Source organism: Diabrotica virgifera, chromosome 8, assembly GCF_917563875.1.
Source record: "Diabrotica virgifera virgifera chromosome 8, PGI_DIABVI_V3a".
Taxonomy (NCBI): Eukaryota; Metazoa; Arthropoda; class Insecta; order Coleoptera; family Chrysomelidae; genus Diabrotica; species Diabrotica virgifera.
The window spans coordinates 50,972,671-50,999,206 of record NC_065450.1 but is presented as its reverse complement, the minus strand read 5'-3'; the positions used below and the strand labels follow the sequence as shown (position 1 = coordinate 50,999,206).

General features: G+C 33.5%; 1 protein-coding gene across 3 annotated transcripts in view; it reads right to left on the bottom strand.

Moving 5' to 3' along the window:
• LOC126890744 (transmembrane channel-like protein) overlaps positions 1–26,536 on the bottom strand; it is a 164,957-nt gene that overhangs the window by 10,829 nt on the left and 127,592 nt on the right. For all 3 annotated transcript variants that reach the window (XM_050659914.1, XM_050659915.1, XM_050659916.1), the window contains exons 10-12: positions 14,971–15,800; positions 9,653–9,880; positions 842–1,142 (exon numbers count right to left, since the gene is read on the bottom strand). In XM_050659914.1, coding sequence (XP_050515871.1) covers positions 842–1,142; positions 9,653–9,880; positions 14,971–15,800 — 1,359 coding nt within the window. The remainder of the gene's footprint in view (positions 1–841; positions 1,143–9,652; positions 9,881–14,970; positions 15,801–26,536) is intronic.

Sequence of the window (26,536 nt, the reverse complement as noted above, 5' to 3'; positions counted from 1 at the left end):
ATGGGTAAATGCATCAACAGATGAAAGAATTTTTCCAATAACAATCTTTTTATTTTTGGCAAGAGCCATTAAGTACATTCTGTATCTAATAATTTTCTCTCAAGGCAAAACCACATCATCCATTTCTACCTTAATTCAAACTGCTTTAAATGATATGAAATTAGAATTTAGTCGTTGCGATATTTATTTTCAGTGACCCCAAAGACCCAAAGACCCCCGAGTAACAAGTTTGGGCCAATTATTTAACAAATTACCATAATAGTCCAGAGGAAGACGTTTATTACACCTGCTACAGGCACCAGGTAATTTGCACACTCTCGCCGATCTCATATTCATTTTCAGCGACCCCAAAAACCCCCCAAGTAACGAGTTTAGGCCAATTATATGATAAATTACCACAATACTCCAGAGAAAGACGTTTATTACACCCGCTACAGCCACCAGGTAGTTTGCACACTCTCGCCGACCTCATATTCATTTTCATCGACCCCAAAAACCCCGGAGTAAGAAAATTGAGTCAATTTTTCCCACTATTTACCGAAATGCATTTTTCTTATGCACAAATGCAATTTGAGATTTCTTATTCATTACATTAGTTCACAAAATTTCCTGACATTCTCACGAATCCAACGCACCAAACTGCATTAAAATCCGTCTTACTGCGCCAAAAATCGACAGTAAGACCTATCTTTGTGCTTCAATGCCTCGACTAACGACTGTCCAAGAATTTTCAAAACTATATAGGAAGACAACTACATAGGTGGGAAACACGCAGTGTTGCCATATCTAATTTAAGTCTAAACAATCTGTATTTAACCTAATAATATTGTTTAGTACCCACCTTTAAGTCTTCGTTAGCTTCTCTTAACGAATTGGTTAGTGACATCAAATAATAGATGATCAAAACGAGAAGTACTAATAATGGTATCACAATTCCTGGCGAGGCAATGTAATCTAGAGCCCTTCGAATAACGTATGGTACATTTTCTTTAACAGTTTCAGTAAATATATACGATATGCGTCCATATTTTGAGAATGGGCCACAATGCCATGATGGTTTTATCCATACAATCGTATAACCCACTGGTAGAACACACAAAAAGAGCATGCTTAACAATAAAGCGTAGTAAAAATTGTTTGATCTAAAATTGTAATTTTCTATAATATTAAAGGTCTCGATAAAAAAATGTTTTGCCAACAAAATTCTATAAAGAATAGAATAGGGCGATATGGTTTGATATCAACATTTCAAGCACATTTTTGTGAATTTTCTTTAAACTATGGTAGAATTATTTTATTTTTAAATTAAATAAACATAAGTACAATTTAAAGAATATTCAAAAATAAATTCATGGCAAAATATTGATAAAAAAAAGGCCAACGGTGGCAAATTTTTACAGACACCTCAAAAAAATGGATTTTGCGGTGGACGGACATTAGAACTCGTCATTGGATAATGCCAAACAAACAATTCGAAAAGATTTTATTAGCGTATGAGTTTTTCGAGGTAAGGCTCTTGAGTTTTTTTTTAGGTTTTAACGACTTTTGAGTTTTTAGTATTACTTAATTAACATATTTCTTCTTGTTAAACAAAAAATACTTATAAAACAAAAAATATCTTGACCGTGTTACCTTTTTTTTTGTGGGAGGAGGAAATCTTTATAAGACCGTCAGGGTAGACCGCAGCACCCCAAGAAATTGGTGTTCTGCCCTCTACCTATATATTACTTTACTATTTACCTTTCAAAACTTTAGTTTTTTGGGATATGGCAACGGTGTCATATGTCAAGCTTAGGGCTTAGATCCAATGCTAAAATATGTACATACGTAAAGTTAGGTTAGCTTATATATAGTCAATGTATTATCGTACAGTATATCTTTTCTTTCTATTTAAAAATATTTTAAACCAGCCATTGAAAAGAAATTTCAATGTAAAAATATTGTATACAACAACGATTAAAACTATCAATGACAACTGAAATGACCTTGAAATGACAACAACAAAACAATTCGTATTATACGAGCATCCAAATTCGAATGGTTCATACCCATTCGAGTCATCGTATACGAAAAAATTGGGTCTAGGACGTTTCATCGCCGCCGTTTCGATGCCGCCAGTTCGATGCCGATGCCGGCCGATTCATCGCCAGTCAATTAATCGCTATCTGATATATTTCCGAATTTTCGACAGTTACAATTATTAGTTATTTTTAGTATTAATTAGGAATTCTAGGAAATGCGAGATATGACGGCGATGAAATGGACTGGCGATGAACCGGCGGCATCGAAACGGCCGGCGATGAACCGGCGGCATCGAAACGTCCCATTCCGGAAAAAATTCGTACACGAAGTATTCGAAAATACAAGAAACTGGATTTCGATCGAAATTCTTCTAATTTCGTATGCGAAATATGCTCGAATGAATTCGAAAATAGGACGCCTGGTGTGTGGGATTCAGTCCGCTTGCCTGATTCAGACACCCTAACCCGGTCTATATAGACGTTTGAAATAACAAAAATTGCCGGAGAGCCAAATTTTGGTGGAGAGCAAGGCTATACCATAACAAAAAAATTTTTAAAAGTCCCCATCGATCCCATGTGTGCAACAAAAGTTATTCGGGGTCAAAGGTCAAAATTTGAGATATTTTGGATTTTTTTCGAAAACGGTAAGTTTTATCAAAAATAAACCTTAAACCAAAGTTGTAGATCTTAAAATTTTCTACAAAAATAGTCCTTACTATTTTTTTCCTAAGAGTTGCCATTCCTGAGATATCGCGATTCTAAGAGTCACATTATACATGATAAGCACACGTTTCTACACCACCTGTGAGGTAGTGTACTCGGCGCGTTTTTTTTAATGCGGTTTCTCCTGTAGGTCTACTCCACTAACTGTTTTGACAATTTTAGGATAATTTAAGGAAACAATACCGGTCAAGTTGTAGATATTACCTTATTATTGATATTGATTATTGATATTGCTATTGATTATTAGGTTAACTATTGTTTTGATTTCTTTAGATATTTTAATCAGATTCTTATTCTTAAAAGTCTACTTCAACAGTCGAGTCTTCTTCGATTTCATCTTCTTCCTCTTCCTCTTGCTGGATGTTCAAAAATTGTTCAAATGTGACTGAGTTATTGGTCTCTTCATTAAAATCACAGGAGTCTTCCTCTGTTGTACTAAACTGGACAATTGAGCAAGACTGACCTTGACAATTGGTACACGCTAGAGAACACAGCAACCCGACTTTTTTACATCCACATTTGGCACTACAACCTTTTTTGCAATTGCAAAAAATAGTATTAAGGAGTTTTTCTGGAGCGGATGGGAGTAAGGTTTTAATCGGTTCCAGAGTATTATCTAATAATTTCCAACCCGTCTTCTGGATTCAGTTCATTGCCTAGCCATGTTTGAACTTGATAATATACTCGATACAAATGTTGAACAGCAGATGCTGATGTTGGAGGAGGACATGATAGTTGTACTTGTTTCTTGTTTCGCGTATTTTTTACAAAAGTTTAGTATCGGTATTTATCAAGACAACTAATTTTTTTTGGACCTCCATAAACCGCAAGAAGAAAGCGAATTCCTTCCGTAATTATTGTTTGCGGTGTGGAATCAAGTTCTGTAAAAACTTTACAGCAGTCAGTAATTTTTTTTTCGAATAATTTAAGTATGTACTGACGTTTTGCTCCTTCTGTACATTGCTGACGTAGTGTCGCAGCCGGTTATCGCATGTAAAAATAAAATGTACTTTTGGCATTTGGGATAAGCCGATAAACTTTTCGAAGAATATAAAATATCTCTGTTCGCTGTTGAGCTCTTCCAGGTTTCAGAGAATAAATAACTTTATCTACTGGAGTCCTTGCAGTAAGCAGTACTAACAAATCAACATCTTCACCAACTACAATAAATTGTTGTGCTTGTTGCCTTAAATTTTTCAATTGGTGTCTCAATTATAAGGACATCTGCGTCATTTTTAGCTTGTTTCACTTCAATATTCGCAGCTGTTAATTTGTCAGTTAACATGGAAATGAAACGAGATTTATTATTAGTGTTAGAGAAAAATTATTGTTGATTCGCTGGAACTGTTATTTTTTCATCAAAGATAAAGAGAAGATGTTCTGCAGCTTTAATATTCTTTGAGTCACTGTAGCCGTCAAATATCACTGTAATGTCTGCTAAATGGTAGACGCTTGTAATCAGTACTTATATTCACTTGAACTGAACCTTTAGCACTAAAACAAACAGATAATATAAACAAGACCTGCGGACAATACTGTAGCCATTGTTTACAATAGACAATCTTTTTTTTTAAACAATGGTATAGCCAAATGTTTTTCAAGGCCACGTGGATAGAGGAAATTCAGTTTGGGACTGATTATCTTTTGAAGAAATATTTTCAGAATGTAGCATAATATATTATACATATAAAAGAGACACAAATAGGCATTTATACTTGTCTTAAGTGTCACATTATGTATATATACCTCGTCCAATTTACTTACCGTTGCACGTCATCCGCGCCATAGCCTGTGATACGATACCAACACGAAATATCTAGGCGGTAGGTGTGTTCCCCTTTAGAATCATTTTGATTATAAAAAGGAACACACCCACCGCCTAAATATTTCGTGTTGGTATCGTGTCACAGGCTATGGCGCGGATGACGTGCAACGGTAAGTAAATTGGACGAGGTATACGTGGCAAGTTGACCGGATTACCCGTGAAGCCGAGCAACTGGCTCTGCTGAATCGTGAAAACGCAACTGCCTACCCACTAAGGGCCAAACCAGACGAGCCACTCTGCAGCGCTACTCTGTGCATCCACAGAGTGGCTGAAACAGGCGATTTTCTAGCGCCGGCGACTACGCTGCGAAGTGGATCGTTTGGAAGGGTGCGGCGTTTAATGTAATGAGTGAGAAAAAAAGTAAGCTTGTTCAAAGGATTAAAAACTTGCAGCTTGATAACCTTTTAAAAAAGTGTGTTCGTCAAAGTCAGTGTTTGTAATGTCCATAGTTTTAAATATTTTATAAAATTTCTACCCTTGTGAAAAAATACCAATAACCTCCATAAATAGAATTAAGAAGAACCAGACACAAGCATCTATATCACAGAAAGAAGCACATAAAAAATTATCCAGTACATCTGGTATCCTACAGTCTTAAAATAGTTTGATACAATTTTCAACACAAAAACACACACAAATAGTAAGATTCCCATTACAACTGAGGGAGCGAAGTCCTGTTTTTAAGGAGATGATGACATTAAATATTGTATATGTAAACATGGTAACTTGCAACTCTCTTTAAACTGATATCTTATCGTTCTGTTTTCTACAAAAAACAATAAAACCTTTTTTTGGCAGAGGATGGGACCCCACCATTTAACATAAATATACAAACAAGATTGTGAGTATTTGTTTTATTCAGTTCAATGATGGATTCAGACGAGGAAGGTCTTCTTTCTCGTCAGAATGTATAACAAAATGTAAATATAAATAGAGAAAATATTGCTTACCGGATTTATTGTTTTCGATAGGGCTACCTTATTTTAAATCAGGTACAAATAATTCAAAGATCTCGTCCCACGCTTTTCCTTTCAATGCCCTATAACTATACCATCAGGTTCTTGTATCCCATATAGTCGGTCTGTTTTGGAATTCAATTAAAAATCTTTCGGAATCAAAATTCATTTTACGTGCTCACCGTGTAAACTCTCGTCAATATTAATTTGTGGCAGCTACAAAAGTTGTCCGTCTGAATGGATTTTGCCACTAGTGGACGCCACTAGCAGTGAGGCTGGCCACAGTCGCTCGTCTGGGGTGCGACGTCCACTTCACATTAAAACCCCCTGATTTCAGCCTTGGAAACCCTGTACGTATTTTTAACAAACGTTATTTCGGATGCCCCGCTGCTGACCCTATCTCTACTCCATGTCGGTGGAGCCGACTGTCAGGAGTAGTTTACCTTACGACAGTGTTACCTTACGAAATGTATAAAGAAAATCTTTGCAAAATTTCAGGTGTATTAGTCAAGTAAGTAGGTATAGTTTTTGAGTTATAATATCCACCGACTTTGAAAAAAGCAGTTTTTAGAAAAACGCTTTTTAGCCAAATCGAGCTGCCCCATTAGGAGCTGCGCCAAATTTTATTTTTCTAAACTTTAGGGAGGGTCAACATTAGTATAAATTTAAAATCTCGACTGAATTTCGCCGTTGCGTTAGCCGCCATCTTGATTTAAAACGAGGACCGTTTTTGCTCAATATCTCCGCTATTTTCAATTTTTTGACAAAAAGTGTAGAAACTGAAATTGTTGAAAATGCGATTTTCTATAATTTCATATATTATAATTTTTTTCGTGCGGTCGATATTTTCCGAGTTATGAAGGGAAAATTGTGACAGTTGTAGCATAATTATTGAATTATTGAATTATCTCGTTTATTCTTAGTTTTACAACAAATATATACCTATACAAAAATAAAGAGCATTAAATTTTGTACAATATTGATGCCATACATTTTTTTGATATAATCAATATTTAAGGTAGTACGTATGTGGTAAATGTGCGAGCGTAAGACCTGATTGATTTTGTAGCAATTGTTTTTGTTCAATATCTCCGCCATTTTCAACTTTTCGACAAAAAGTGTAAGAACTGAAATTGTTGCAATTACGATTTGCTACAATTTTTCGAGAGAACCAGTGGCGGGTCTACAAGGGGGGAAATGTGAAAATTCCCCCCAACAGGGTCCAAAATTAAAAAAAAATGTTGAAACATCACGATATTTTAGCTGGCATAAAACTTAAAATATCGAGAGACAAATTCAACCAATAAAACCCGCTAGTTAATAAAATTAAGTGAACTTAATGCATATAATGTCTTTTTATGTCTTTTATATACTTAGTTTGGTTGATGTTTCATTGGAAGTTTCAAAAATTGTATAAAATATAATTCTCTTTATTTTTGTTTATGTACAATTATGTCGTAAAGTTAATAATAAATGAGACAATTCAATAATTATGCTTCCCATCCGCTTCCATTATTGTCCCTCTTAACTCGAAGAATATTGATCGTATAAAAAAATTGTGCCAAAGAAATTGTAGTAAATTGCATTTCCAACAATTCTCTTTCCCACTATTTATGTCGAAAAGTTGAAAATGACGGAGATATTAAGCAACAACAGTTCTCATTTAAAATCAATATGGCGGCTAATGCAACAGCGGAATTCAGTCGAGATTTTAAATTTACACTACTATTGATGTCTCCTAAAGGATAGAATTATAAAATTTGGGGCAGCTCGCAAACAAAATTCAATTCAATAATTATGCTCCCCCCACCACTTTTTAATATTATCCCATGTAACTCGGAAAATATCAACCGCATGAAAAAAATTGTTAAAAAGAAATTGTAGGAAATTATATTTTGAACAATTTTAGTTGAAAATGGTGTAGATATTGAACAAAAACATTTGCTATAAAATCAATCCGGTCTTACGCTAGCGCCATTAACGCATACGTAAAATTGTGTAGAATTTAATTCTCTTCATTTTTGTATAGGTACATATTTGTTGTAAAACTAACAATAAACGCGATAATTCAATAATACAATAATTATGCTCCAACTGTCACTATTTTCCCCTCATAACTCGGAAAATATCGACCACACTAAAACAATTATAATAAATGAAATTATAGAAAATCGCATTTCCAACAATTTTAGTTTCTACACTTTTTGTCAAAAAATTGAAAATGGCGGAGATATTGAGCAAAAACGGTTCTCGTTTAAAATCAAGATGGCGGCTAACGCAACGGTGGAATTCAGTCGAGATTTTAAATTTGGACTAATATTGACCCTCCCTAAAGATTAGAAAAATAAAATTTGGGGCAGCTCCTAATGCAAGGTTAGGCCTGTTATTCGTCTAACCCGACTGGACTAGTCCTGTTTTTAAGGAGGTGATGACATTAAATACAGTAGGAAAAATGAAAGAATACCCATGAACGAACATATATAGAACACGCTGTATTTTCCTGTCACCGTGTCATACAAAAAATTGGCCAGCGCAAGTACATGTAATAATTATTATTAAATGTACTTGCGCTGGGCAATTTTCTTTGTGACACGGTGACAGGAAAATACAGCGTGTTTTATATGTTCGTTCATGGGTATTCTTTCATTTTTCTGACTGTATAAGGTCTTCTTTCTCGTAAGAATGTATAACAAAATGTAAATATAAATAGAGAAAATATTGCTTACCGGATTCATTCTTTTCGATAGGGCTACCTTCTTTAAAATCAGGAACAAATAATTCAAAGATCTCGTCCCACGCTTTTCCTTTCAATCTCTGTAACTATACTATTGGGTTCTTGTATCTCATATAGTCGGTCTGTTTTGAAATTCAATTAAAAATCTTTCGGAATCAAAATTCATTTTACGTGCTCACCGTGTAAACTCTCGTCAATATTTGTGGCAGCTACAAAAGTGGTCCGTCTGAATGGATTTTACCACTAGTGGACGCCACTAGCAGTGAGGCTGGCCACAGTCACTTCACATTAAAGGCCCATTTATACATACCTGGGCCGTGTCTGTTCCGGGTCAGTGCCGAGTCCGGGTATTTTTATTGCGATATTCACATACAACCGGGTTGTGGCAGTGTGCGTACCGGGCCGAATAAGAGAGGAAAATGTTATTACATATCTCTGTGTACAAGATAGTTGAAAATATTTCGGCTTGGATAGAAGATCTCACCTCACAATATCTATTGCTTGTCTGTTTTCCAGCAGTCGCGTTCACAAAACAATAAAATCGTGTTTATACAAGTCCCTGCGATCCGTGTCATTTTCGTGCATCGCCAGTGCCGACAGCAAAAATATCGGCTGGGATTAATTTCAGACCGGGCCCGGACGGGCCCCGTCCGGGAAACGCCAATGTATAAACATGCTCATAAGAGTACATATTGTTTTTTTTTTAGACCGGGCCCTGTCTTAACACGGAACGGACACGGCCCTGATATGTATAAATGGGCCTTAAAACCTCTTAATTTCAGCCTTGGAAACCCTGTACGTATTTTTAACAAACGTTATTTCGGATGCCCCGCTGCTGGCCCTATCTCTACTCCATGTCGGTGGAGCCGACTGTCAGGATTAGTTTACCTTACGACAGTGATACCTTTCGAAATGTGTAAAGAAAATATTGCAAAATTTCAGGTGGATTAGTCAAGTAAGTAGGTATAGCTTTTGAGTTATAATAATATCCACCGACTTTGAAAAAAGCAGTTTTTAGAAAAACGCTTTTAAAGTTTTGACAATTTACAAAAGATATGGGGGAACAGCTGTTAAACGTTTCTACGAATATCATTGATAAGAGGGAAGAAATTATATAGACGTATAGACAATTAAGAGGTGGAAGCTTGAATATTTCGCTCATATAGTAAGAGGTCTTCGTTATAGCGTTTGATCATAGAGGGTAGAGTAAAAGGTAAAATAGATATAGGGAGAAGAGGAATCTACTGGTTAAAAAATCTAAGAGAAAGGTTTAGTCTGAGCTCTAACAAACTATTTATAGCTGCTTTAACTATTAGAATTGCCATGTTGATATCTAACCTTCGCTAGAAGATGGACCCTTTGGAAGAAGAATTTAACTTACTATTTTACATACCTTGATGCCCTAAAAATGACTTCAGGTGGCACGTTACAGGTCATAACAGCCCACGCTTTAAAATACATTGTTATATATAGTTTCACAACATTAACCAATACTAAACCAGGACAGAAAAACATTCCCATCCATACCATTCCTTGGTTATTTACTAAAGATAAAATATTTTCTGCAACCTTAAAGTCTCCATATTTGGGAAATTTCTTTTCCAAGTCCCAACACCAACACCTAAAAGAGACAAACAAAAATACCTAAAATACCTATTCAATTTGAGTTGCTTCAAGTGATACTGGTATCATCAGAAAAAAGAAAAATTTTGACATCTATTTTTAAATTAGTGATGTCATCATTGAAGATAAGGAATAAGTAGTAGACCCTTTGCTGAACCTTGTGGTACTCCACCTACAATGTTTTTGAGACTAGAGTCTGTATCATTTGCTGTAACCAGTTGTTTCCTATTATCCAAGTAAGATTCGAATCAATTCAAAAAAATACCTCGAATTCCATAGAAATTTAGTCTTTTTACCAGAATGTCATGATTTACACAATCAAAAGCTTTGGCATAGTAAAAAAAAAATAGTGGCAGTGTAACGATTATTATTCAGTGCTTGGTAAACCTCATGACGTACAGAAACATGGCATCAGTGGTACATTTATTAGTTAAAAAGCCGAACTGATTTTGTAATAAAATGTTGTTTCAACGAGAAATGAAATAAGCCGGCCGGACTTTCATGAGTCTCTCAATAATTTTTGGAGTAAGGCAATGGGTCTATAATTGCAGGCATTCGACTTTTCACCAGCCTTATGAAGAGGATAATCGCTGTCTGTAGACATTCTGGAAATTTACCTTTTTGAAAATAATCATTCATTAGTGAGATAAGGACTTCTAGTGAATTTTCTGGGTGATTTGAGAACATTTTTATGGACAGTCCATGAGTACTACAGGAAGATTTTCTTTTGATACTATTGTTTTTATGGATCAGTTCAGATGTATTAACTGGTCTTATAAAGAATAAATTCGAGACCTTTCTTGAATTAGCTAGATAGGAAAAGGGGATCTTATATCATATTTATCTTGCTATCATATTTTTAAATAAGTTTTATTTATTACTATTTATTATAAAGATTACGGCGAAATTGTAAAAAATTGGAAACAAATTATTAATTAGTGGTTTGTAAGTTGATTATATCTACATTTTAAAATATTTTGAAATATACAGGGTGTCCCAATAAATGGCGGCGTATCAAAGTTATATTTTTTCTTATGGAACACCCTCTGTATGTATATTAATAAATAATTATACTAAATAAACAAATCTACCTCTTTCGAATGGTATATTATGGATGTCCTATACCTATGTGTCATAGTTTTTGCGTAATTTACAATTATTAAAATTCTTAATCTGTAAATCGATTTTAAAACAAAAGATGTAGTTAATTAATGGCATTGTATGACATTGTCATTTTATGACAGTACGGTCTGGTAATTATTTTATAATTAATGTATGCCATGATTGATTATTACACATTTATTTACAGGGTGCTTAAAATTTACAGTTTCATTATTGGATTATTTAATGTGTCATATGATGCTTATTTTAAATAAAACACCATGTATGTTAATAAATTATTATACTAAACACAGGTTCTTCTTTCGAATGGTATAGGGATGTTCCATAACTAGGGGTCATAGTTTTTGCGTAATTTACAATTTTCTTAAACGGTAAATTGATTTTAAAAATAATATTTATTCACTCTTGATTTTTAAACTGTACGAAATAAATGTTTGTTTACTGTATCATAATGAAATGAAAATTATGTCTATTTACTAGACCATTATTATGAAAAGGAGGTAGATTGGTCTGTATACAATACATTAAAAAAATCAGGATTTGCTCCAAAGTCTAAAGTCCATAAACGATAAGTTAAATATTTATCATAATCCTGTTCGGTCTAATATTGGTGTAGTTGAGTTTTATACGGATAATAGTGGTTTCTCTTAAGTATTCTAACAGTCGCAGTCGTTTGACTGATTTACCCGAAATTTTTTCTTTACTAGTATTTGGGTTTTCCGTAACAGAAAGCAGGACATCAAGTTACTTGACGTGATCACAAATAACTGGTTTAATTTTATTTAACTTCCCGAAATTTCTCAAAAACGTTTTTGGTGTCTTCTATCAGGATACCTACTTTTGAGCGTAAACTTTAGAAAGTAAGATACGATTTTGCAAACACTCCCCAATGCAAAGTACCATGTCTACTCTTTCGTAGATAACGTGGTTATTCATTTTTAGGAACAATTAAATTTGAATATCATACATGGATGTTTATATTTTTGATAATTACCAGACCGTACTGTCATAAAATGACGATGTCACACTTTTGTTTTAAAATCGATTTACAGATTAAGAATTTAAATAATTGTAAATTACGCAAAAACTATTAGATCTAGTTATAGGACATCGATATACCATTCGGAAGAGATGACTTCATTTAATATAATTAATAATTAATATACATGGTGTTCCATTTAAAATAAGCATCATCCAATCCAATAATGAAACTGTAAATGTTGAACACCCTGTAAATAAATGTGTAATAATCAATCATGGAATACATTCAACCAGTATCCAACTATTTAGATGTAAAAGTATTTTTTTTATAATTTCTTAAATAACTTGAGAATAAGCCTTCTTTTAAAACTTTACATTTTAAGAAAAGTCAACATAACTCAGAACACTCTACATAGGTATAGGGAAGCCTTATGAAACTATACCTTATTTTTTGCGGACAATATTAAAAAATGCAATAAAATAAAGGGTGTTCCATAAGAAAAAATATAACTTTGATACGCCAAGGAAAAAGAAGCATAGGGAGACGCAGAATATCGTGGCTGCGCAACCTGAGAGAATGGTACGGATGTACATCAAACGAACTTTTCAGAGCAGCCGTCTCCAAGGCCCTAATAACTATGATGATTGCCGACCTCCGTCGCGGAGATGGCACTTTAAGAAGAAGAAGAAGATACGCCATCATTTATTGGGACACCCTGTATATTTCAAAATAATTTTAAAATGTAGATTTTATCAACTTACAAACCACTAATTAAAATTTTTTTCAAATCTCTTACCATTTCGCTGTAATCCTCCGTCGCGTTAGTGGTGACTCACCCTGTATAATAAGCGAGTCTTCTACAGCTATCGCCGCTTCTCGCATCCTAATTTCCAGCGTTTTCAGTTTTTAGGTCTCTGGCGGTCATTGCATCTTCGACATCTTCTCTCCAGGATCGTTTTGGTCTACCTCGTTTTCTTCTAGTGGGTGGAGTCAATTTTTCTATTTTTTTCGGCCATCTATTTTCAGGCATTCTCTGAAGGTGCCCATACCAGTTGAGTCTTTTGGCTTCGATTGTATCTATTATATCTAAATCAATTTCCATTTCTCTCCTAATATCTTCGTTTCTCACCCAATCAAGTCTAGTGAGTCTTGTTTTATGTCATGGCCTTAATTTTTGACTTGTTTCTTTGGCTTATTTTGAGTTCGGTGCCGTACAACCCAATACTTTCTATTATTGTTTTATACATTCTTCTTTTATTTTCTTTTGTTATTTTATTACTCCACAATGGTCCTTGAAGCTGTCTGGTGGCTGATATTGCTTGGCCAATCCTGGAATGTATTTCGTCGTTACTCCTTGCTTTTGAAGTTATTTGGACTCCTAAGTATTTGAAGGTTTCTGTTGGATTTATGGTTCCCATTTATATTTGTAGGCGTTCTGGTGTTTCTCCTACAACCAAGTACTCGGTTTTTTGAATAATTATTGTACGGTCTTACTTAGTGTACTCTTCTTCCAGTTTTCTGAGCACATAGTCTATCTATATCACTCTCGTCTTCAGCTAGAACGGCTTGGTCGTCAGCAAAGTGTATGTGTACAATCTATCGTCATCGATTGGGATGCCCATATTGCAGCACTTTCTTCTCCACAGTGAGAGCGCCTCATTTAAATATATTTTAAAGAGTGTAGGTGCTACACAGCAGCCTTGTTTTAGGCCCTTACTAATAGGAATTTCTCTTGTTAATTTGTTTCCAGTTTTAATGTTTACCGTCATATTTTTGTAAAGCTGTTGTACTGCTTGTATATTTTTTGCTTATTCCTTGTTTTTCCATTGCAGAGCATTGAAAGTGGTACATTGTCGTATGCCTTTGTCAGATCAATAAAGACTATATGCACGAAAACCATTTTGTTCTTCTACATCTGTCATCTGTTTTTCAATTTTTTTTTTATTATTTTTCCATAGAGTCTTTAGTGTGAGTTTATGACACTAAGCCCCCTATAATTTGAACAATTTTTTCTATCTCCTTTTTTGTATATGTTGTTAATATGTGCTTTTGTCCACTTAGGTGGTAAATCATAACCTTTATAGAATAAGGTGAAAAGATACGCCAGTAATTCTCGTAATACTTGTGGGCTGTGTTTTAGTAATTCGTTCGGTATTCCTTGTGGTCCGCATGACTTTCGATTTTTTAGAGTTTGTATTGCATTCTCGACTTCCTGTACTGTTAGTTGATCGTCTTCTTCGTATTCTGCTTCATATGTTCGTGAATTGCGGTCTTGTTTCAGCAAAAGTTGTGAGTAATGTTTGATCCTGATCTTTCTTCTATTAAATCTATTATACTAGTTTCTTTTCTATTTGTTCTCAGATTTTTTACCGTTTCCATGCTTCTCTTGATCTTGTTGACCCTATATATTTGTTGAGCTCTTCCCATTTACTTTCCCAGGATATATTTTTTGCTTTCGTTACTAGATTTTTTACTTCTCTCTTTGATCTTGCATATGTTCGTCTATCATCTGGATCAATTGTTTGCAGCCATTTTTGATACGCTTGTTTTTTGTTATGTACTGCATTAGCAATGTCATCTGTCCACCACTCACAATTGATTATTCTTTTTGTTCCTTTGGACTGTGCCGAGCGCCTCATAAGCTGCTTCATTGATTTTATTTATTATCTCTTGATAGGTATTCTGGGCTGAAGAGTAGATCAGGTTTGATAATTTTTTGCTAAGCCGCAGCTTATATTTATAAAAATGATGTTGAGTCGTTTTGCAGTGCATCAACATTGTATTTAGGTAGATCCGTCTCTAGTGGTTTTGATTGAGCTGGTTGGTTGTTATTTTGATGTAGTAGTCGCGGTCGATACTGTAGAAAACATTTTGATCTTACCATATAGTTGTCATTTACACACTCCGGTCCTCTTAATACTCTTACGTCTTCAACTTGTATGTGTGTTAAAAAAATAAGTTGTAAAAGAGAAATAAAAACTTACCTGTTCATTACTCTTACAAAGATTCCTCTAAAAAAATCCATTCCCAATGAAGGTACTATGGTCATTATTAGGTCCCACACCGTAATGCCAATTAGTTCTTGACCAAACATCGTTTCCCAACATAAACTCCTAAATCTTGCTTTCATAGTATAGTTCATTCCCGTTTCTAGGTTCCCTAAACTTCTGGGTTCATATACTTCAGTACACACTTGAGTACAATTATTTGATACTGTAGTAACCGATTCTGGTAGAGTTATTGAAGTAGAAGAAAAAGGTGTGGTCTCGTCATCAAACCTGATTGCTTCAGTGAAATCGGTGCCATTTGTAAAAAGAGGAAGGATGGTAGTAGTAATGTATTCCCAATAAGGTGTTGAGGAGTTACTGTCCGAAGTGTCGTTTGGATAAAATGTAAGATTATCAAAATCGCTCACAGAATCGAGAATATAAGTGAGATAGTCCACAAACTTATATTCCAAATCTGTAAAATTGAAGTCTTGGTTATTAAAAACAGTCATATTATCAGCAGTGACGTTAACAGAGGCCATAACATTTTCTTTTACTGTCTCTGTGAGAAAACTTATTAAAGAATTGTTCAAAAAAGTCATTTCTAGTGACGACTCATTGACGTAGCTTGTAATGTTGTTGAGCATGTATGTAGATATATTTGACACCAACTCCAAAACCAGATTATCTGAGTCGATCTCCTCAGTGGTAGGATCTATACACTCTAATTGGCATAATGTTTGCCAAGGATCTGCAGTTGGCAACACATCTGCTGTGGAATTTTTAGTGTCATTTAGTAAATGTCTAAAAGTTTGTAGTTCTTCAGTCTAAAAAACATATCACTATTAAACAAAAGTAGATAATCAAAGCCGGTATGACTATCAAGATAGGGAAATCAATGTGTTAGAGAGAGAAGTACCTTTCCAATGAGTAAGAGTGAGAAAGATGCTGACGTCACAGCGATGGAATCTACCATAGTTATTTTCCACTAGATGGCGCCACCAATCCGCCATTCTTATTCCAATTCGCCATTTTTATTCCATTTCAGTATTTTTAGATGGCGGCATAGCCAAAACGGCACTAAAGCATATCTCCGTTGTTATTGGTCCGATCGTGACATGTGAGGTATCATAGGAAAGGGGAGGAGGTAACGAATACGTTAACACAAAAAAAACAAAGATGCAGCATAGCCAAAATGGCACTAAAGCATATCTCCGTTGTTATTGGTCCGATCGTGGCATGTGAGGTATCATAGGAAAGGGGAGGGGGTAACGAATACGCTAACACAAAAAACAAAGATGGCGGCATAGCCAAAACGGCACTAAAGCATATCTCCGTTGTTATTGGTCCGATCGTGACATGTGAGGTATCATAGGAAAGGGGAGGGGGTAACGAATACGTTAACACAAAAAAAACCAAGATGGCGGCATAGCCAAAACGGCACTAAAGCATATCTCCGTTGTTATTGGTTCGACGTGTGAGGTATTGGAAAGGAGCGCGTTGGCTCGTGACGTACAAAGGGATCGTTGGAAAGAGGCACGTTGCATATACTATATTTTATCTACGACCATAACACAATATGTTATTTAAACCAATCACGTGCAGAAATCTAAGCTTAACGAGTTGCATGCTATATTTTATCTACGACCGCAACATATTCGGCATTTTTTTTTCCAATTCGCCATTTTTATTCAAATTCACCATTTTTATTCCAATTCACCATTTTTAGTCCATTTTTCCTTGACATTACGTCGAAGAAATCTACCATAGTTTACCTATTAGCCGCTAGATGACGCCATTGTTAGTCCATTTTTATTTAAATTTACCATTTTTATTCCAATTCGCTATTTTTATTCCAATTTGTCTTGATACCGATATTACGCTGAAGGAATCTACCATAATTCGTTCTAAATATGATCTAAAATAAAATCCCTTACATAAAACAAATTGAATTCATCGATATGAAAAAGAACTTCGACTGAGTTGACAAAGACAAAAAAAATCTAGAAGGAAGATATTTAATAGAAAAAGATTGCAAATTTTCAAAGCAAAAGTCTTTTAGAGTAATTCGATTGAGAAAATTATATATACACAAGTAAAAAGAGAGGCATAGACAATAAAAGTTGTAGGTATGTAGTACCTAATGACAAAGACAAAAAAAATCTAGAAGGAAGATATTTAATAGAAAAAGATTGCAATTTTTCAAAGCAAAAGTCTTTTAGAGTAATTCGATTGAGAAAATTATATATACACAAGTAAAAAGAGAGGCATAGACAATAAAAGTTGTAGGTATGTAGTACCTAAACGGCTTAACGTAGAGAGGCATATATTTTATCTACGACCGTAACATAATTTATGTGTAAGCGATGGTGACATCTCATTAGCATTGGTCTGATTGGAGATTGTGGTACGTTAAAGGTGTGGGGAGTATCGAATATGTTATTTAATCCATAAACTAACCGTTACGAGCTGCATACTATATTTTATCTACGGCCATAACATTTGGTGCCACCAATTCGCCATTTTTATTCCAATTCACCATTTTTATTCCATTTCAGTATTTTTAGTTAAACTCGCTATTTTTATTCCAATTTGTCCTGATACAGATATTACGTTGAAGGAATCTACCATAATTCGTTCTAAATGTGATCTCAAAATCCCATACATAAAACAAATTGAATTCATCGATATGAAAAAGAACTTCGACTGAGTGCATTATAAATGACAAAGACAAAAAAAAATCTAGAAGGAAGATATTTAATAGAAAAAGATAGCAAATTTTCAAAGCAAAAGTCTTTTAGAGTAATTCGATTGAGAAAATTATATATACACAAGTAAAAAGAGAGGTATAGACAATAAAAGTTGTAGGCATGTAGTACCTAAACGGATTAACGTAGAGAGGCATAGACGTAAGGAGAGACGTGGACAATAAAAGTTGTAGACATGCCTAAATGGCGTAACGTAGAGAGGCATAGACAATAAAAGTTGTAGGTATGTAGTGCCCAACGGTATGGGCGCACAAAAAAATTTCCTAGATCTACTGACAAACTGGGCATTTCGCAACATCTAGCAACAGCGCCTCCCATAAGAGTCTGTGTATTAGAGTTAGATAGAAAATCAATTTTTCCCCAAATGCTGGGGGAAATTAAAAAAAAATTTAAGGTCCATTCTGCTCATTTTTGTCTCGTTTTGTGGTGGAGGCCCGACTTTTACGTCACGATTGGACCAATAAAACAGAAGATATAACTAATGCCCTTTTGGCTGTATCCTGAAAATACGTAACTAATGCCCCTGATAACGTATAAGATATAATAGAAGCAGTATTTTGATATGTCCAATCCATCCCTCTCTGAGAGATATGCGAGGTATCATGTGATTTAACAAATTGAATAATATAGAAAAATTAAACATAACATCATGCCATAAAGACATTAGATACAAATGATTTAACCACCAGACACAGAAAAATCAAATAGAGCAGAATGTTAAAAAGGAGTTCTGTATCTTCGGTCCTCTTGGTGCAATAGGGACATACGAATTCTCAAATGATACGATTTAACCAATAGAGTTCAGTGACAGAAAAATAAAATACATCATGTCAAAAGGGTCTTAGATACGTATTTTCCGTCCAATCGCAACTTACAGTACCTCAACCAATAAAATACAATGGCATAAAAATCAAATACATCAGCATGTCAAAAAGGCTTTAGTATTTTCTTTTCTACTGAGAAACATCCAAATCTTTCGTAAAATATTATACACGGGCGTTCTTTCTATATGTCCAAACTAGTAAACCTCTTATTTTTAACACGCAACTCTCAATATTTACATTATTTCTTCCTAGAAAATATCAGTGTATCAAAATGGAATACAAATATATGCAAACCACCAATTGCTAAATCTATCATTATATCGCTAATACCTAAAATACATATCAGATAAATTCTTTCGCTAAGTCCAAACCACCGATATTTCTCACATTATTTTCAAACCAGATTTAGAGTTCTAGTCAAGCATAAAAATGAAATACATCAGCATGTCAAAAGGGTTTTAGTATTTTCGTTTCTATTAAGAAACATCCAAACTTTTCGTATACTATCGTGTTGTATACTTTTGTACACTATTGGTTTTTATAATTTGTTTAAATTTTTTTAATAAATGTAGCAATAACTTCGAAATTATGGCATTTAGTTGTAGGGAAAATAACATGAAAAATAATCAGTATTTCTTTAGGACTTCAAAACTCAAATAACGACTTCTTGTCCTATTAGAAATACGGAATTGGATTTCCAGAAAAACGGAAAATCTGACAACAATGTAATTGTCACTATAATATAGACCGCCTCAGAAAATTCATACCCATCAAAATCTATAAAAATCTTGCAAGCCGTTTCCGAGATAATTGAGTGTTTCCATACATAAAACTCACTCTGTATGCAAACCAGATTTAGAGTTCTAGTCAGACATAAAAATCAAATACATCAGCATGTCAAAAGGGCTTTAGTATTTTCGTTTTTACTGAGAAACATCCAAATCTTTCGTACTCTATTATACACAGGCGTTCTTTCATTATGTCCAAACTAGTAAACCTCTTATTTTTACCATGCAACTCTCAATATTTACATTATCTCTCCCTAGGTGCAAAATGTCAGTATATGAAGCATAAATATATGCAAGCCACTAATTGCTAAATCTATCATTATATCGATAATAATACCTACAATACATATCAGATAAATTCTTTCGCTAAGTCCAAACCACCGATATTTCTCATATTATTTTCAAACCAGATTTAGAGTTCTAATCAGTTGGAGAATACAAATTTTTGTTATAAAGTACGTTTTAAATGTGATCTCAAATAAAATCCCATGCATAAAACAAATTGAATTCATCGATATGAAAAAGAACTTCGACTTAGTGCAATATAAATGACAAAGACAAAAAATATATCTAAAAGGAAGATATCTAATAGAAATAGGTCGCAAATTTTCAAAGCAAAAGTCTTTTAGTATAATTAGAGTAATCCGATTGAGAAAATTACTTATTATGGGTATACACAAGTTAATAATAAGCAAAAAATCGAACTTCTATTGATCCAATCAAAAAAAAAATCAAATACATTTGTACTATGAGAATGATCTCCGAAAGGGAAATCGATAGGTCAAAATAAACTAATTTTAAAGTAAAAATGTGGCTTATTCACAATAAAAATAATAAATAATAAATTTTCTTGCGCTCCTTATTGTTTTACGAAAGATACAAAAAAAAACACGAAAAATACACGATACGTAGGTAGAAAATAATGTCATTATTAATTATGACTTAATCATTCTTTCGAATGTTTTTAGTACGCATGACTCTAAGAATTTACCCTGGTATGATTCTGGTTTCGAAGGATCTTTGGACGGTTTTAAAATAATTCGAACTAGGTTTCGAAGGATCTTTGGACGGTTTTAAAATAATTCGAACTAAATATATTCTTACCAACCATCTGGAAACTTAAGGTGTGTGTCGATATAATTCTTTATTTGCACTAACGCCATTACTACAATCGGAAATTTTCTTAATCATTCTATAAGTACAGTATTTTAATTGCATTTTAAACAGGTTTCTAATTCACTTATGGAAAAATTAGAATTAGAATCAGAATCAGATTAGAACTTTCATATTGTGATACATTTGTCTATGGAAGAAAATAATACGGTATGTATAAGATACAAAATTCAAGCATTGGAAAAGCCATACAAGAGGCACACCAAATTCAAAAATCTTGACTATTTAGTCTAAACATGAATTAAAATTTCTAGTTCTATCTTCTAGCTTCTCATCCAGCTTGAAATAGGATATTAGTATTCATATTTATTATTTCAAAAATTTTAAGATATCGTGTCTTTTGTTGTAGGTATACTGTCACATTTTCAATACATATTACCCAATTTTTACTTACCCATCATCGAGTTAATTTATAAATGCAATAAGTAACTCCTTAAGATATTATGCTTTCAAAAAACGCTACCAACCAATCTCCTTCATATTGGCTAGTTTCAAATGTATTTCTACAATTACACCATTATTTGCCGAAATATTTTAAAGCAGTGTTGACAACGTCTAAAAAACTGTACATAATTTGGTACATAAATATCAAAAATGATGATCAAAATTGCTTTTATTAGATGATTATTAGCTCTCTTTATCCAGCTAAAATAAAATAAATAAAGAACTTACATCGTCATATCCATATACTGTTTTGAAAACCGAGGACTTGGAAGCTCCAATAAGTCATAACTCGAAGTTTGAAATAGTAAATAGTATATCAGTGAATGTTTATGCTTTGGAATTAAATCAAGTTAAGGAAAAATAATTTTACGAATTAGTGCCTGCTTGCCTAAACAAAACAAACTTGATAGACATGTAAATTTGAATCTTATTCAGGATAAATATTTTCTAAAATTAAATGATTACCTACGACTCTCATCGTAGTGACGATGGAAATATTGAAATAAAATATCATTACTGCTGGAAAAAAAGGTGTCTAGGTTGTTACACTATATAACCAAAAAAGAAAACTAATTCACCCAGATTTATTGGAAAAATTTACTGTTTCACCGTATCATTAAAATCTTACAAAAAAGAAATATCGAATTAAATAAACAATACATAATAGAACTAAGAAGTAAATTACGAATATCAGAGTGCATGAGATACGAAATAAACATCTTACAAGCAAAACTATCGATACAACAAATACATATTATATACATTATTCACTTGAAAATTTTAAAGTAATGTTGGCTGAATGTCCAAGAAACTGAGTATATTTAGCCTCTTTTACAATATTTCTGAAAAACTTCAACGAATTTGTCTATTTAGCGAAAAAAAAATCTAATTCACGCAGTTTTATCGGAAAACTTTGCTATTTACCATTTTTATTCACTGTCTTTTTTAATCTGTTGAGTAACATCTTTAATTTATTTTGATTTTTAAGAAGTTTTCTAACCTCCTCTAATTACGATTTTTTGTAGAATTTGGACTGGTTGTATTGAATTATGATAGGTATGTGTATCTGATTACGCAATAATTTCAAAGAGACATTCTTTGTAGCTTAGTATAAATTGGTCTTCTAATACTAAAATATTATAAAAAAATAATAGAGTAAAGCAATACAGGAGACTTAAAAAAGGTTTAAAATCTCATGAAATCTTGTTTATTTAGTCTAAACATGAATTAAAATTTATATTGTTCATACTTATTATTTCAAGATTTTTAAGAACGTTTCTAATTATCCATCATCCAGTTAATTTATAAATTATGAAATAGGTATCACTATGATATATTATGCAGCAATAACTATGTTTTCAAAAACTATACCAACCAATCTCTTTCATTCTGACGATGTATTTATACAATTACAACATTATTTACTTAAAAAGTTTAAAGCAATGTTGGCTGAATGTCCAAAAAACTGAGTATATTTAGCCTATTTTACAATATTTCTGAAAAACTTCAACGAATTTGTCTATTTACCGAAAAAAAAATCTAATTCACACAGTTTTATTGGAAAAATTTACTATTTCACCATTTTATTCACTGTCTTTTTAATCTGTTGAGTAACATCTTTAATTTATTTTGATTTTTATGAAGTTGTCTAACCTCGTGTAATTACGATTTTTTTGTAGAATTTGGATTGGTTTTATAGGATTATGACTAACCGTTACGAGCTGCATACTATATTTTATCTACGGCCATAACATTTGGTGCCACCAATTCGCCATTTTTATTCCAATTCACCATTTTTATTCCATTTCAGTATTTTTAGTTAAACTCGCTATTTTTATTCCAATTTGTCCTGATACAGATATTACGTTGAAGGAATCTACCATAATTCGTTCTAAATGTGATCTCAAAATCCCATACATAAAACAAATTGAATTCATCGATATGAAAAAGAACTTCGACTGAGTGCATTATAAATGACAAAGACAAAAAAAATCTAGAAGGAAGATATTTAATAGAAAAAGATAGCAAATTTTCAAAGCAAAAGTCTTTTAGAGTAATTCGATTGAGAAAATTATATATACACAAGTAAAAAGAGAGGTATAGACAATAAAAGTTGTAGGCATGTAGTACCTAAACGGATTAACGTAGAGAGGCATAGACGTAAGGAGAGACGTGGACAATAAAAGTTGTAGACATGCCTAAATGGCGTAACGTAGAGAGGCATAGACAATAAAAGTTGTAGGTATGTAGTGCCCAACGGTATGGGCGCACAAAAAAATTTCCTAGATCTACTGACAAACTGGGCATTTCGCAACATCTAGCAACAGCGCCTCCCATAAGAGTCTGTGTATTAGAGTTAGATAGAAAATCAATTTTTCCCCAGATGCTGGGGGAAATTAAAAAAAAATTTAAGGTCCATTCTGCTCATTTTTGTCTCGTTTTGTGGTGGAGGCCCGACTTTTACGTCACGATTGGACCAATAAAACAGAAGATATAACTAATGCCCTTTTGGCTGTATCCTGAAAATACGTAACTAATGCCCCTGATAACGTATAAGATATAATAGAAGCAGTATTTTGATATGTCCAATCCATCCCTCTCTGAGAGATATGCGAGGTATCATGTGATTTAACAAATTGAATAATATAGAAAAAATAAACATAACATCATGCCATAAAGACATTAGATACAAATGATTTAACCACCAGACACAGAAAAATCAAATAGAGCAGAATGTTAAAAAGGAGTTCTGTATCTTCGGTCCTCTTGGTGCAATAGGGACATACGAATTCTCAAATGATACGATTTAACCAATAGAGTTCAGTGACAGAAAAATAAAATACATCATGTCAAAAGGGTCTTAGATACGTATTTTCCGTCCAATCGTAACTTACAGTACCTCAACCAATAAAATACAATGGCATAAAAATCAAATACATCAGCATGTCAAAAAGGCTTTAGTATTTTCTTTTCTACTGAGAAACATCCAAATCTTTCGTAAAATATTATACACGGGCGTTCTTTCTATATGTCCAAACTAGTAAACCTCTTATTTTTAACACGCAACTCTCAATATTTACATTATTTCTTCCTAGAAAATATCAGTGTATCAAAATGGAATACAAATATATGCAAACCACCAATTGCTAAATCTATCATTATATCGCTAATACCTAAAATACATATCAGATAAATTCTTTCGCTAAGTCCAAACCACCGATATTTCTCACATTATTTTCAAACCAGATTTAGAGTTCTAGTCAAGCATAAAAATCAAATACATCAGCATGTCAAAAGGGTTTTAGTATTTTCGTTTCTATTAAGAAACATCCAAACTTTTCGTATACTATCGTGTTGTATACTTTTGTACACTATTGGTTTTTATAATTTGTTTAAATTTTTTTAATAAATGTAGCAATAACTTCGAAATTATGGCATTTAGTTGTAGGGAAAATAACATGAAAAATAATCAGTATTTCTTTAGGACTTCAAAACTCAAATAACGACTTCTTGTCCTATTAGAAATACGGAATTGGATTTCCAGAAAAACGGAAAATCTGACAACAATGTAATTGTCACTATAATATAGACCGCCTCAGAAAATTAATACCCATCAAAATCTATAAAAATCTTGCAAGCCGTTTCCGAGATAATTGAGTGTTTCCATACATAAAACTCACTCTGTATGCAAACCAGATTTAGAGTTCTAGTCAGACATAAAAATCAAATACATCAGCATGTCAAAAGGGCTTTATTATTTTCGTTTTTACTGAGAAACATCCAAATCTTTCGTACTCTATTATACACAGGCGTTCTTTCATTATGTCCAAACTAGTAAACCTCTTATTTTTACCATGCAACTCTCAATATTTACATTATCTCTCCCTAGGTGCAAAATGTCAGTATATGAAGCATAAATATATGCAAGCCACTAATTGCTAAATCTATCATTATATCGATAATACCTACAATACATATCAGATAAATTCTTTCGCTAAGTCCAAACCACCGATATTTCTCATAGGATCCTGGACGCCCATATAAAGAGCATGGAAAACGGAAAGTCTACCTTGGACAGAGGAGTCCTGTGATGGACATTTAAGTCAACCTTGGACAAAAATTCAATACAAATTAAATGGGTCAATTCTCTATTGGACATGATACAGTTTAGCTTGGACTGAACTATTCTAAATAAAATTCCAAGAGTTATCACATTCGAAAAGTGTTTTTTGTATTACGAAATAAAATACCAAGATGTTACATATTATTTATTAACAAATTATAATAATTCTAATAATTTTAAAATTGTTTCTCTTTGCAGTTCTGCCTTTTTATTTAAACCTAAATTCATTAGTTCACTAATAATTTTTCGTTTTTGATGCATTTTTTCCTTGTATGATTTTCGTATCGCCATCCCACGTTCACTTTTGTAAAATGTTCTTCTCTTTTCATTTGCTTCATTTTTCCTTCTAATACCTTCCTCACCTCTTTCACACTTGCAGGTTGATTTGACATGTAGTTCATGCTCTGATGTATATTTTTCTAAATTGCTAACGCCTCTGCTCGCTAGGGTAGAAATGTCTTTGCGTATACCTGCACAGAACTTTCCTCTCGAATGTAACCATTCTGATTTAAATACTCTTCTCTCGTAATGGGAGTGAGGTTTACCTAAAAGTCCATCTCCATCTCGACGAAGGGGTTTTTGACCATCAGCACAGGCAATGTATCTCAAAACACCAACACAATGATCCAAACAAATAATTTTTCTAAATGTAGTTTTTGGATGTAGTCTTTTCCCTGCACGTTGTAGTTTCTTCTTGTAAGCCAACATTGTAGATCCATTCGTAAAATGAATTAATGAATGGAGATGTTCGTGTGCAGTACTTCCGTCGTCTGCTACTAAATGACAACGGCAAATGGAATACCATTTTACATTAGGAGCACATGCTAGAAGAGAAAAATCACTCTCATTTAAGAGTAAATGATACCATTCTCTTGGTGACTCTTCGTAATCCTTCGCCATATCCGCCGGAGAAAGAGCATTAATGTCGTTGACACTCAAAAGAGCCAGATAGTCACTTTTTGACAAAATAGACATATTTTAACTGGATACTTAAGAACAAAGAACTGAACTCTGAAAGCTGTCTCACTAGACTAAAAGAGTCCTTACAACGTCGTTAAATTTATCTGCCAGTACAGCTTCCCCCACCCTAATTGATTACTTTACGCATGCGTCATTCACGCGGTCAAAGGTCAAAGACTCGTTGTCTAGACCTGCAATAATTAACCAAGTTAATCCAACAATTTAGATCTAAATTGCAGTTGCAGAACGTGGGGGTTGTGATTTAGGTACTGTGTCAGAACAGCAGATCGAAATTGTTGGATTAACTTGGTTAATTATTGCAGGTCTAGACAACGAGACTTTGACTTTTGACCGCGTGAATGGCGCATGCGTAAAGATAAAAAGCATGGAAAACGGAAAGTTTACCTTGGACAAGTGACGGCGTCACTTGTCCAAGGTAAACTTTCCGTTTTCCATGCTTTTTATCTTTACGCATGCGCCATT